Source organism: Hippocampus zosterae, chromosome 6 (genome assembly GCF_025434085.1).
Source record: "Hippocampus zosterae strain Florida chromosome 6, ASM2543408v3, whole genome shotgun sequence".
In the NCBI taxonomy this organism is placed as follows: Eukaryota; Metazoa; Chordata; class Actinopteri; order Syngnathiformes; family Syngnathidae; genus Hippocampus; species Hippocampus zosterae.
The window spans coordinates 24,926,513-24,940,975 of NC_067456.1; the positions used below are offsets into that span (position 1 = coordinate 24,926,513).

Here is a 14,463-nt window from a genome sequence, read left to right on the forward strand (position 1 = left end):
ATTCTGCTCTAATAGTGCATGATAATGATCTCTTTTACTGGTTCTTATAATATTTCCTAGTTTATTTTTATTTTCCCCTCCGTGAGTCGTCACCTTACCGTGGTGGAGGGGTTTGTGTGTCCCAATGATCCTAGAAGCTAAGTTGTCTGGGGCTTTATGCCCCTGGCAGGGTCACCCATGGCAAACAGGTTCTAGGTGAGGGGCCAGACAAAGCACGGCTCAAAAGACCCCAATGATGATAAAAATAAATGGATCTAGGTTTCCCTTGCCCGGACGCGGGTCACCGGGGCCCCCCTCTGGAGCCAGGCCTGGAGGTGGGGCTCGTTGGCAGGTGCCTGGTGACCGGGCTTACACCCATGGGGCCCGGCCGGGCACAGCCCGAAGAGGCAACGTGGGTCCCCCTTCCCATGGGCTCACCACCCATGAGAGGGGCCAAAGGGGTCGGGTGCAATGCGAGCTGGGCGGCAGCCAAAGGCGGGGACCCTGGCGGTCCGATACTCAGCTGCAGAAGCTAGCTCTTGGGACATGGAATGTCACCTCTCTGGCAGGGAAGGAGCCCGAGCTGGTGTGTGAGGCAGAGAATTTCCGACTGGATATAGTCGGACTTGCCTCCACACACAGCCTGGGTTCTGGTACCAGTTCTCTCGAGAGGGGTTGGACTCTCTTCCACTCTGGAGTTGCTCACGGTGAGAGGCGCAGAGCAGGTGTGGGCATACTCATCCCCGGCTCAGTGCCTGTACATTGGGGTTCACACCAGTAGACGAGAGGGTTGCCTCGCTCCGCCTTCGGGTGGGTGGACGGGTCCTGACTGTTGTTTGTGCGTATGCACCAAACAGCAGCTCAGCATACCCACCCTTTTTGGAGTCCTTGGAGGGTGTGCTGGAGAGTACTCCTGCTGGGGACTCCATTGTTCTGCTGGGGGACTTCAATGCTCACGTGGGCAATGACAGTGATACCTGGAGGGGCGTGATTGGGAGGAACGGCCCCCCCGATCAAAACCCGAGTGGTGTTTTGTTATTGGACTTCTGTGCTCGTCACGGATTGTCCATAACGAACACCTTGTTCAAACATAAGGGTGTCCATATGTGCACTTGGCACCAGGACACCCGAGGCTGCAGTTCGATGATCGACTTTGTAGTTGTATCATCGGATTTGCGGCCGCATGTTCTGGACACTCGGGTGAAGAGAGGGGCGGAGCTGTCAACTGATCACCACCTGGTGGTGAGTAGGCTCCGATGGTGGGGGAAAATGCCGGTCCGTCCTGGCAGACCCAAACGTATAGTGAGGGTTTGTTGGGAGCGTCTGGCGGAATCCCCTGTCAGAAGGAGTTTCAACTCCCACCTCCGACAGAGCTTTTCCCATGTTCCGGGGAAGACGGGGGACATTGAGTCCGAGTGGACCATGTTCCGTGCCTCTATTGTTGAGGCGGCCAATCTGAGTTGTGGCCGTAAGGTGGTTGGTGCCTGTCGTGGCGGCAATCCCCGTACTCGCTGGTGGACACCAGCAGTAAGGGATGCCGTCAAGCTGAAGAAGGAGTCCTATCGAGCCTTTATGGCCTGTGGGACCCCAGAGGCAGCTGACGGGTATCGACTGGCCAAGCGGACCGCGGCTTCGGTGGTCGCCGAGGCAAAAACCTGAGCGTGGGAAGAGTTCGGTGAGGCCATGGAAGCCGACTTCCGGACGGCTTCGAGGAAATTCTGGTCCACCATTCAACGTCTCAGGAGGGGGAAGCAGTGCACCACTAACACTGTGTACAGTGGAGATGGGGCGCTCCTGACTTCGACTTGGGACGTTGTGAACCGGTGGGCAGAGTACTTCGAAGACCTCCTCAACTCCACCAACACGCCTTCCTTGGAGGAAGCAGAGCCTGGGGACTCTGAGGTGGGCTCTCCTATCTCTGTGGTTGAAGTCACCGATGTGATTAAAAAGCTCCGCCGATGGCAAGGCCCCAGGGGTGGATGAGATCCGCCCGGAGTTCCTCAAGGCTCTGGATGTTGTGGGGCTGTCCTGGTTGACATGCCTCTGCAACATCGCGTGGTCAACAGGGAGAGTGCCTCTGGATTGGCAGACCGGGGTGGTAGTCCCTCTTTTTAAAAAGGGGGACCGGAGGGTGTGTTCCAACTACAGAGGGATCACACTCCTCAGCCTCCCTGGTAAGGTCTATTCAGGGGTGCTGGAGAGGAGGGTCCGTCAGGAAGTCGAGCCTCAGATTGAGGAGGAGCAGTGTGGTTTTCGTCCCGGCCGTGGAACAGTGGACCAGCTCTACACCCTTAGCAGGGTCCTTGAGGGTATGTGGGAATTCGCCCAACCAGTCTACATGTGTTTTGTGGACTTGGAGAAGGCGTTTGACCGTGTCCCTCGGGGAGTTCTGTGGGGGGTGCTTCGTGGGTATGGGGTACCGAACCCGCTGATACGGGCTGTTCGGTCACTATACCACCGATGTCAGAGTTTGGTTCGCATTGCCGGCAGTAAGTCGGAATCGTTTCCAGTGGGGGTAGGACTCCGCCAAGGCTGCCCTTTGTCGCCGATTCTGTTCATAACCTTTATGGACAGAATTTCTAGGCGCAGCCGAAGCGTTGAGGGGGTCCGTTTTGGGGGCCTCAGTATTACATCCCTGCTTTTTGCAGATGATGTGGTGCTGTTGGCTCCTTCAAACGGGGCTCACCAACTCTCACTGGAGCGTTTCGCAGCCGAGCGTGAAGCGGTTGGGATGAAAATCAGCACCTCCAAATCTGAAACCATGGTCCTCAGTCGGAAAAGTGTGGAGTGCCCCCTCCGGGTCGGGGAGGAGATCTTACCCCAAGTGGAGGAGTTCAAGTATCTTGGGGTCTTGTTCACGAGTGGGGGTAGGAGGGAGCGGGAGATCGACAGGCGGATCGGTGCAGCGTCTGCTGTGATGCGGACGTTGTATCGGTCTGTCGTGGTGAAGAAGGAGCTGAGCCAAAGGGCGAAGCTCTCAATTTACCGGTCGATCTACGTCCCAACCCTCACCTATGGTCACGAGCTATGGGTCGTGACAGAAAGAACGAGATCCCGGATACAAGCGGCTGAAATGAGTTTTCTCCGCAGGGTGTCCGGGCTCTCCCTTAGAGATAAGGTGAGAAGCTCAGTCATCCGGGAGGGGCTCAGAGTCGAGCCGCTTCTCCTCCACATCGAGAGGAGCCAGATGAGGTGGCTTGGGCATCTGATTCGGATGCCTCCTGAGCACCTCCCCGGTGAGGTGTTCCGGTCATGTCCCACCGGGAGGAGACCCCGAGGAAGACCCAGGACACGCTGGAGAGACTATGTCACCCAGCTTGCCTGGGAACGACTCGGGATCCCCCGGGGAGAGCTGGAAGAAGTAGCTAGGGAGAGGGAAGTCTGGGCTTCCCTGCTGAAGCTGTTGCCCCCGCGACCCGGCCCCGGATAAGCGGTAGATGATGGATGGATGGATGGATGGTTTATTTTTATAGGTCTTATATTTTTTTTCTGCTTCTTCAGTTCTGAATTTTAAAAACAATTTATATAAATTGTTTTTCTTTTTACATGCGTTTTCTATGCCTTTCGTTATCCATGGCTTACTTGGGTCTTTATACTTTTTGGAAACTTTAGTTAATGGAAAATGTTTATCATATAAGGAGATTATGGTAGACTGAAATACTTTAAACGCTGTATTTGGGTCTTCGTTTGAGTAGACCTCGGTCCAGTTTTGTTTTTCTAGGTCTTGCTTAAAGGCATCGATGGAACGTTGGGTTCTTAGTCTTATTTCTGTTATACGAGTTGTTGATTTAGCTTTTCCATCGAAATAATTATGAAAAACTGCAAAAACAGGCAGGTGGTCACTTATGTCATTAATGAGAAGTCCACTTTCCATTTTATGATCAATCTTATTTATAAATATATTATCTATTAATGTGGCCGTGTCAACTGTTATTCTGCTAGGTTTCAGGATTACTGGGAAAAAGCTGTTGCTGTACATAGTATTTATGAAGTCTGTTGTTTTTTTGTGTCTATTTGGGTTTAATAAGTCAATGTTAAAGTCACCACATATTATTCGTGTTTTCTTATCGTTGTAGTAACTGAGCATATCTGTTAGTTTTTTATTGAATGTGTCAATACATGTTCCTGGTGTCCTATAGATGCAACTTATGATATTTGATGCCTTTTTATTGTGTATTTCAATGGTTAGACATTCCATTAGGTTTTCTATTGTGTTTGTCAATCTCTCGATTTTACTGCATTTAAGGGCTTTGTCTACATATATTGCAACCCCCCCTCCTTTTTTGTTTTCTCAATTAGTTGCAAACATTTCATAACCTTCTATTTCCATTTCAGTTGTTTTATCTTCATCAAGCCAAGTTTCTGATATGGCAATTATTTTAAATTTATTGAATTTAGTCAGGTATTCTTTAATTTTTGTGAAGTTTTTATAGAGACTTCTACTGTTTAAGTGTATTACCGAAAGTGCATTTTCCAATTTTATATTAGTGTTGAATTGTTCATCCAGGTAATAGTCAGAGTTTGTTACCCTTTGTTTGTTGTTGAAGAAGTTATTGTCTGGGTCCAAATTGTTCTCGGGATCGAATGGCTTATAGTCAATATCTTCAAAGGGTTGGAAGTTGATGTTTTTGGGATGTGAATTTCCCGCTCCCACACGGTCGTCGATGGCTCCCTCACGGCCGTCGTTGGTTTCCTCGCTGTCGTTGCTCGCTCTCTCGCCGTCATCACTGGGTCCCTCGTGGTCACTGGCTGCCTTGTGGTCGTCGCCGACTCCCTCACGCTCGCCGGCTGGCTGCCTCCCGGCTCTCTCACGCGCGCTGGCTGGTTGTCTCCCCGCTGCCTCAGGCTCGCCGTCTCCCGGCTCCCTCGCGGTCACTGGCTCCCTCGCGGTCACTGGCTCCCCTGCAGTCGTCGCTGGTTTCCTCTCGGTCGTCTCTGGCTCCCTTGCGGTCGTCGTTGGCTCCCTCACGGTGGTCGCAGGCTGGTTGTCTCCAGGCTTCTTCACGGTCGCTGGCTTCCCTGCAGTCGTCGCTGGCTTCCTCGCGGTCGTCACTGGCTCCCTCACGGTCGGTCGTCGCTGGCTGCCTCGCGGTCGGTCGGTCTTGAAAAAGTTATTGTCCGGGTCCAAGTTGTTCTCAGGGTCAAACGTCTTGTGGTCAGTAGGGTTGGAGGTCATCAAAGGGTTGGAAGGGTCATCAAAGGATTCAAAGTCCATGTTTTTTGGTATGTGAATTACCTGCTTCAGCAGGGTCAGAGTTTTTATTGTCGGGTGGTGAAAAATTCTCAGTATGCTGCTTGATGGTGTTGAACTCGAGCCTGTTGTGTTGGAGTACTGGTGCGGGGGTGGACAATAAGTTTGTTATGTCTTAAGATGATAGGTTTCTGATCACCGTCATGATTAAAAAAAAAACTGAAACGAGTGCATTCATATTAGCATTAGCAGCAGGCTTTGTTGCGTCATCGATCAGTGTGGGTTCACAATGGACGTGGTCATGGTCTGGGCCTGGACCAAACATTTGAATTTGGTCGCTGTAGTATTCTTAAGAAGGGTCTTGTATTTCTTTTTTAAATCACTTTATTGACAGCTCAGCACACCATATCCATCAGACATTATGCTTGATATCTTTCTTTTGAATTCTTATTTTCAAATCACAGTTTTACATGGTGCCCCCAAGGGTCCAGACTTAGACACCACAGTCGGATAAAAAGGTGCCTTTCCTACAGGGGCGCAGGGGCTACCTCTTGGCTACTGTCAAGGGTTACCAGTTTGATACACACTTCTGCAATAACACATTTGACAAATTTATCTTTAATGTCACTGCTATATTAACATTCATTAATTCATCTTCCGTACCGCTTGATCCTCACTAGGGTCGCGGGGGGTGCTGGAGCCCATCCCAACCGTCTCCGGGCAGTAGGCGGGGGACACCCTGAATCGGTTGCCAGCCAATCGCAGGGCACACATAGACGAACAACCATCCATGCTCACACTCACACCTAGGGACTATTTAGAGTGTTCAATCAGCCTGCCACGCATGTTTTTGGAATGTGGGAGGAAACCGGAGCACCCGGAGAAAACCCACGCAGGCCCGGGAAGAACATGCAAACTCCACACAGGGAGGCCGGAGCTGGAATCGAACACGGTACCTCTGCACTGTGAAGCCGACGTGCTAACCACTGGACTACCGGGCCGCCGCTATATTAACAATGAATCATAATTTATGTGATGACATTGATCATGTTATTGAGTTTTCACACGAACTGGGAAAAACAGATGAACATTGCAATGTCTAGAAATCTGCGCCAAATGTTGACTTTGTAAACTACTCAGTTGAAGAACATTCCGAAAAATCACAATGTCCCATCAGTGATGAGCTAGTTTCAGAACAAGCCCACAGGCTACTCATGTGGTCCTTGCAGCTACCTGGTGCCTCCTGGCACCACGTTGGTGAAGCCTGATTTAGAACTACCTGTAAATGACAAACCTTGGATAGTACAAGCCTGGTTTAACATTCAATGTTCCTAAATGTTACATGAAGAGACAAAGTTTATGCAGGAAAGTGGTTAAGAGTGCACGATTGTGTCTCGTGTTGTTTTTATTGTTTTTATTGTTAACTTTTCTTTTGATCGTGGCGCGGACACCCGCACCGGCTCCTCGTTTTATGTTGAGAGGGAAGAAATTTCATCTGTGCTGTATGTTACACATACAGTACATTTGACAATAAAGTTGATCCAATCCAAAAAAAACCAAAACACTGTTACATTCAATTGAACTCTTTGAACTTCACTTTTATTCCCTACAATCGCATACATAGTCTGATTGGGACTTAAGATATTAAGGTGGCAATTAACTCAAAATGCTGTATAGGGGCATACAAGGGACCAAAAAAAAGAAGTGATTTTATGCATTTTCTATTTTTTTTTTTTTTTATTTAATTAAATAGCAATGAATTAATCAGCATCTGTCTCAAAAAAATCTGTCGGGCCCTCATAATTACAGTAAATATTTGAAGGAATAACACACCTAAGACATGAATATAAAACAATCAAATAAAAAAAACATTAAATATAGTGGTAACTGAGCCACTTTTTGGTCTCAACAAGCCAGATGAAAATCACTGAGTTAGTGTGTTGCAAAGGCAACACACCCAGTGTGCAAAATGATGTTCAGTCAAAAAAAAAAAAAAAAAAAAAAACAGTGATGCAATAACATAATACACTGCTATACAAAGTACGCTGCTAATACAGCCATTTTGTCTTTAGGCTTTTTTGGGGGGCCACGACGTCCCCTGCCTCGCCCTCGTCTCGCACCTCCACCTCGGTGCATGGGGTGCCTCATGGTAGCGTGTTTAAGTTCCACAAGACCCTGGAAGACTGGATCACAGAAAACACAGCCGGTGTGTTGGGTCTCACCAGCAGGCAGTGGAGTGCGGGCTTTATTGAAGTCTACAGTGACCAAGGAGGCATTGCAGGCATTGCAATTCTCTTGAGCAACCTGCGCAAATAAGAAATGCAGTTTTCATCAAATCACAGGGACGACGCTCACTCGGCACCAAGGAGGAAAATAAGGCAAAATAGGCTATTTCTTCTCTATATCTCTGGATATAGAGAAGAAAAGACGATTCACAGGACAAGACAATATAAACACTTATGAAGTATATTACCTGCACTCTATGTGCATGTTCAAAGAAATGTACGACGACGTTGCATCTATTACAGGACATCTTCCATTTCGGCCCAGAGGTTGGATCCAGCACCAAAACTCCACTGTCACACTCTACACACTGGCCTATACCCAAAGAGTTGAGAGAGTGCTGGCAGGAAGGATGGGTGCATTCATTGCATCCTACATCTAGGCGAATGGGGTAGGAATACAGAAGATAACATGAATTAGGGACAATGTTCCAAATATATATATCCGTCCATCCATTTTCCGATCCACTTATCCTCACACGGGTCACGTTGGAGCGTATCCCAGCAGTAGGCGGGGGACACCCTGAAAAGGGTGCCAGCCAATCGGCCCACACTCACACCTAGGGACAATTTACAGTGTTCGATCATGCATGTTTTTGGAATGTGGGAGGAAACCGGAGTACCCGGAGAAAACCCCCGCAGGCCCGGGGAGAACATGCAAACGCCACACAGGCAGGCCGGAGCTGGAATTGAACCCGGTACCTCTGCACTGTGAGGTGTGTGTATATATATATTATATATATATATTATACTATACACACACAATTATTCATTCATTCATTCATCTTCCGAACCACTTTATCCTCGCTAGGGTTTTATATACATATATAAAACCTCAAATGTGAATATTTAAGAATCAGAAATGAAAGTCCTCCGGATTTTACCGGAATTCCGGATTTTCAAATTTTAATGAAAATTTCTCCGGAGAGTTGTGGAAAAAATGCCGACAATTAATCCGGATATTAGTTGACAACATTGAACGAACACGCGTTTGAGTTCGTTGTTTTGCTTTCACGAGCGTAGCTTTCACGTTAGTTGAGGCACGAACACTAGTAACAGAAAAGAGATTTTCGTCTCTTTATAAACACACTTGCAAAACCCCAGTGGAACGAATAAAAGACGCCATGGACAAAACAATAATAATAATACATCACATTTGTAAGCGCCTTTCACAACACTCAAGGACACTGTACAGCCAAAACCAATAGTAAAACACAGATAAAATAATAAATAAAGAAAGAAAGATTTAAGGCGGGTAGGCAAGTCTGAATAGGTGGGTTTTGAGCTGGGTTTTGAATAAGGAAAGAGAGTCAATATTACGAATGTTGGGAGGAAGTGAGTTCCAGAGTTTGGGGGCAGAGCGACTGAAGGCTCTGCACCCCATTGTACTGAGACGGGCAGAGGGTAGAAAAAGGTGGAGGGAGGATGAGGACCTGAGTGAGCGAGAGGGAATGGAGATTTGAAGATCTGACAGATAGGGGGGCGCAAGGTTATGGATGGCTTTGAATGTATAGAGAAGTATTTTGAAGTTGATTCTAAGTTTGACAGGAAGGCAGTGGAGCTGTCGGAGGATGGGGGTGATATGATGGAAGGAGGGGGTTCTCGTGATGATCCGGGCTGCTGAATCCTGAACAAGTTGAAGTTTATGGAGGAATTTTTGATGGACACCGAACAGGAGTGAGTTGCAGTAGTCAATACGGGAAGTGACGAGACTGTGAACAAGGATAGCGGTAGTGTGCGGAGTGAGTGAGGGACAGAGGCGGTTTATATTGCAAAGGTGGAAATCAGCGGACCGGGTAATGTTATTGATGTGGGAGTGAAAGGATAGTGAACTGTCAAGGATGACACCCAGACTCTTCACCTGGGGGGAAGGAGATATAGTGGCATTATCAATTGTGAGGGAGAAACTGTCGGCTTTGTTTAGAGTGGATTTGGTACTGACGAGTAGGAGTTCAGTTTTATTACTGTTTAGCTTGAGGAAATTGTGGGTGAACCAAGATTTGATTTCTGAGAGACAGTGAGAGAGGGACGAGGGTGGGAGAGAAGCGTCGGGTTTGCTGGAGAGATAGAGCTGGGTGTCATCCGCAAAGCAGTGAAAGTGTAAGCCAAATTTGCGGAAAATGTTTCCGAGTGGAAGGAGGTAGACAATGAAGAGGAGCGGACCGAGGACAGAACCCTGGGGAACACCAGAAGAAACGGGAGGGATTGTGAAGTAAAAGAATCAAGTTGAATGAACTGAGAGCGGCCAGTGAGATATGAGTGGAACCAATGTAGAGGGGTGTTGGTGATGCCTATGGTAGAGAGTCTATTGAGGAGGATGGGGTGAGAGATTGTGTCGAAGGCTGCACTCAGGTCAAGGAGGATGAGGATGGAGATAAGGCCAGAGTCTGCTGCCATGAGAAGATCGTTTGTGATTTTTATGAGGGCTGTTTCAGTACTGTGACGGGGACGGAAGCCGGACTGGAATTGTTCATAAAGACTATTGTCGGTGAGGTGGGAGTGGAGCTGAGAGGCGACAGTTTTCTCCAGAATTTTCGAGATGAAGGGAAGATGGGAAATGGGGCGTAGGTTATTGAAGTCATTGGGATCTGAACCAGTTTTTTTCAGGATTGGGGTGACAGCTGGAGTTTTGAAGAGCACAGGAACAATTCCAGTCGACAGAGAGGAATGGATAATGGCTGAGATGAAGGGAAGCAGAGAGGGTAGGCAGGATTTGACCAGAACTGTGGGGAGGCGATCAAGCTGACAGGAGGAAGTCTTGGATTTAATGATGAGGTCTGAAATTAATGAGAGATGGGGGAGTTCAAAAGAAGAGAACAGTTTGCAAGGGTTGAGAGGGTCAGATGAGGGGAAAGGTACAGAGGAGCCCAGATGCTGGTGGATTCTGTTGATTTTTTCATTGAAAAAGAGGAGAAGTGCGTTGCAGGTGTCACGAGAGTAAAAGTGAGGTGGTAGGGAGTCAGGAGGTTGAGTGATTCTGTTCCAAAGGGAAAAGAGAGTCTTAGTATTTCCAGCATTGGAGCAGATGAGTCCGGAGTAGTAATGTGATTTTGCTTGGGAGATGGAATCCTTGTTGAGGGATAGTTGAGCTGCATAGATGTCCTTGTGAGCAGTGAGGCCGGTTTTCCTATAAAGTCTCTCAAGCTGCCGGGTTTGGGATTTCAAGGAACATAGATGAGGGGTGAACCAAGGGGCAGACCGAGTAAAAAGGACAGAGCGGGACTTGACAGGGGCGAGTGTATTGAGGAGGCTGGTGAGACCAGAGTTATATTGGAAAACCAAATCATCAGGAGTGGAGTCAATGTCCGGAGTCAGGGTGGTCAGCCATGCAGTGAGAGAGTCAATGTTAATGTCTTTAATATTACGGTAAACAATGGTCCGGGGTGATTTGGCAGTTGAGAGCTGGAGTGTAATGTTGAATGAGATAAGGAAGTGGTCCGTTATTGGAAGTTCATCAGCAGTACAGTTGGAGGGGGAAATACCAGAGCAGATCAGATCAGATCCAGGGTGTGACCTTTGATGTGTGTGGGAAAATCTACAAATTGATCAAAACCAAGACTGTTAATTGAAGAAGTGAAGTCAATGGTGAGATGAAGAGCAGTGTTGTCCATATGTATATTAAAATCTCCCAGGATTATTATATTTGGTGACAGAGAGGAGAGATGGGTGAGGACAGTAGACACTTCATTTAAAAAGTCGCGGTGGGGTTTGGGGGAGCGGTACACTGTGGCAATAATCGTGGGGATGGGTCCGGATATTTGACAGGCAAGGCATTCAAAGGAGGAAAGTGGCGGGAGAGAAACCGGAAGTACTTTCCACTTCTCGCGGTATACTATCGCGAGACCTCCTCCGCGACCAGAATCGCGGGGCTTGGAAATGTAAACAAATCCCGGGGGAGTGGAATCGTTCAACTGTGAGAAGTCCCCGGGAGTTTGCCAGGTTTCATTCAAGCAAAGAATGTCAAGCTTACGGTCCGTGAGGATATCTTGAATGAGATTACCCTTCCCAGTAAGCGAAGGGATGTTAAGTAGCCCGAAGTTGACGGCGGCAGTCTCGCTGCTGCGGGGGCCGTTAGCCGACCTAGCCAAGCAGGCTAACGCACGATGGTCGATGGATCGGCCGGCGTTTCTGGATGGCCGACGGCAGGAAGACCAGAAGGAGATGATGGTGTTGGATCGGTTGAGGCAGAAGCCCCGACGAGACCCACGATGAATATATTTCCGGGAAGGAAAGCGAACGATGTCCGGGAGCCGGTGTAGAGCAGGAGGAGGGCCCAGCCATTGGAAGCGGAGCCAAAGGAGCTCGGCCAACGAGTACTGGAGCAGACCCTTGACAGGTCGATGGAGGAGCGACAGGTTGACAGGTAGGACACCGAGACGCCAGGACGAAACAGTCGAAGATAGTTGAGAGTGCGAGGCAGGCGTGAATGGGGGCTCGGTGGAATGACTGTGAGATGATGATCGTGATTCCATGCTAGACAGTAAAACAATCGAGCGTAAAAACACCGTAAAACACAAAAGTTTGTGGGAGAGCAGCGGCAGCCAAAACGCGCCAGCGTTCACTCTACCCGGAAGTCCCAGAATGCAACAGCACAGGTGTGTCAAGCATGTGTTGAACATGTAAGCCACAAAACAGTTGTTGTCATAAAAATATATATTTGGACAAAAAGGGAAACACACAGATTGACAGAAAAACGTGTCCGTCCGACTTTTGAGTGTTGTCTCGGCAAGCTTAGCTTAGCTGTTGTCGTGTGTGACGTCGGTTGCGTCGGCGCTAATTGGTTGAAATCAAAAGACGCACTTGTGTACATGTTCGTGCTGACGCACGCACAACAGAGAGCAGCGGACTATCTACTGCTGAGGCACGCTTCGCTCGAGTGGCGTCGCCACAACGTAATACCCTCGCCTCGCATTCTCATGGCCTCGCCATATCTCGAAGATTTCGGCGAGAACGGAAGCCACAAAGGGTATACGTGTGTACACAAAAGGAAGATTAATAATTGAATGTTGAGTATTTGAATAGTGTTTTTGTAAACTAATTCATGCGTGATCGGCCAGGTGTGTGAGTGTGTGTGTGTGTGTGTATACACATCTTCTTTTCAAGATAGAGAAATCTATGAACAAAATTGTATCGTGTTTAAAATTTCGGTTAATTTGGGCATACGTCATCAGGCGCCGACAGGTATGGCAGCCTCGGTCACACGCTCCCTAGTATTATCCCTGTTTTTGTCATTTTCGTTTGTTTTTGGCGACCCTGAGCGTCTTACTTACACGAGGGAAAAGTTGCTGCGCATTGGGGAGTCTACGCTCGGTCTTTTTTCACCAGCACACGAAAATCCACAAGGTTTTTCGGAGCTAATCGCGAGCGGAGCGGCTGCGCTGTACGGAGCATGGAGACGCCGCCGGAGGAGGGGGAAGCGAGCCGGCGTGCTCGTCAAGCTCAGGCAGCGCGGATTTCGAACCCCGCTCCCATCGATCCATCTTGCTAATCTACGATCTCTGCCAAACAAGATGGATGAACTTCTTCTCCTCACAAAGACCAACAAAACATTTGCACGTTCTGCTGCGCTCTGCTTCACTGAAACCTGGCTCAGTGACCGCCATCCAGATCCCGCGCTACATCTACCCGGCTTCCGCCTTCTCCGAGCCGACCGCGACACGGAGCTATCGGGGAAATCGAAAGGTGGTGGGATTTGCTTCTATATCAACGAAGAATGGTGCACTGATGTCACGAAGCTCGACGCACACTGCAGCCCGGACCTGGGGTCGCTGTCTTTAAACTGCAAGCCATTCTACTCGCCACGTGAGTTCACCTCCTTTTTACTAGTCGGTGTTTACATTGCGCCACAAGCTAACGCTAACACGGCGATACAAACGCTAGCCGAACAAGTAAACAAACTCGAACTAAAATACCCAGAGTCACCCCTGATCATTTTGGGCGATTTTAATAGAGCACATCTTAACCGTGAACTTCCCAGATATAAGCAGCACATAGACTGTTTCACCAGAGAAGGCAACATTCTAGATCACTGCTATACAACAATCAAAAATGCATACCGATCGGTCGCCCGCGCAGCATTGGGTCTTTCTGACCACAATTTAATCCACTTAATACCTACATACAGACAGAAACTCAAATGTGTTAAACTGGTTGTTAAGACTGTGAAAAAATGGACAGATGAAGCAAAGCTAGCTCTACAAGAATGCTTAGACTGCACTGATTGGGGCGTCTTTGAAACTTCAACGGGCACACTGGATGAATACACAGACACTGTAACATCATACATCAGTTTCTGTGAGGACATGTGTGTACCAACGAAGTCGTTCTGCTCCTTCAACAATAACAAGCCATGGTTTACTCCCAAACTCAGGCAACTCAGGAAAGAGAAAGAGGCCGCATTTAGAAGTGGAGATCGGGCACTGTACAAACATGCCCGAAACCAATTGACAAAGGAAATTAACATCGCAAAGAGAAGCTATGCAGAGAGGCTGAAAAACCAGTTCTCTGCTAACGACTCTGCATTTGTATGGAATGGCCTGAAAGCAATCACTAACTATAGAATGCCATCCCCCCAAACAGTGAACAATAAGGGTCTTGCTAATGAACTAAACATGTTTTTCTGCCGATTTGAAAAGGACACCCCCATTTCCCACACACACCCACCTCTACCAGAAACCACTCTACCTAGCCCCCCACCCTCTTTTTCTCCACTACAGATCCACGAACAGGACGTGAGACGGCTCTTCAAGCAGCAAAAGATCAAGAAAGCTCCGGGGCCCGACAAAGTGTCCCCCTCCTGCCTGAAAGTCTGCGCTGACCAGCTGGCTCCGGTCTTCACACAAATCTTCAACAGATCCCTGGAGCTGTGTGAGGTCCCATCCTGCTTCAAACAGTCTACCATCATCCCAGTTCCCAAGAAATCGGCAACATCGGAACTGAACGACTACAGGCCTGTCGCCCTGACGTCTGTGGTCATGAAGTCCTTTGAACGCCTTGTGCTGAATCACCTAA

General features: G+C 48.4%; 1 protein-coding gene across 1 annotated transcript in view; it reads right to left on the reverse strand.

The window, feature by feature from the left end:
• Positions 1 to 5,531: 5,531 nt before the first annotated feature.
• top3b (DNA topoisomerase III beta) overlaps positions 5,532 to 14,463 on the reverse strand; it is a 45,864-nt gene continuing 36,932 nt past the window's right edge. The window contains exons 17-18 of the mRNA XM_052068219.1: positions 7,644 to 7,831; positions 5,532 to 7,474 (exon numbers count right to left, since the gene is read on the reverse strand). Coding sequence (XP_051924179.1) covers positions 7,202 to 7,474; positions 7,644 to 7,831 — 461 coding nt within the window. The 3' untranslated portion in view covers positions 5,532 to 7,201. The remainder of the gene's footprint in view (positions 7,475 to 7,643; positions 7,832 to 14,463) is intronic.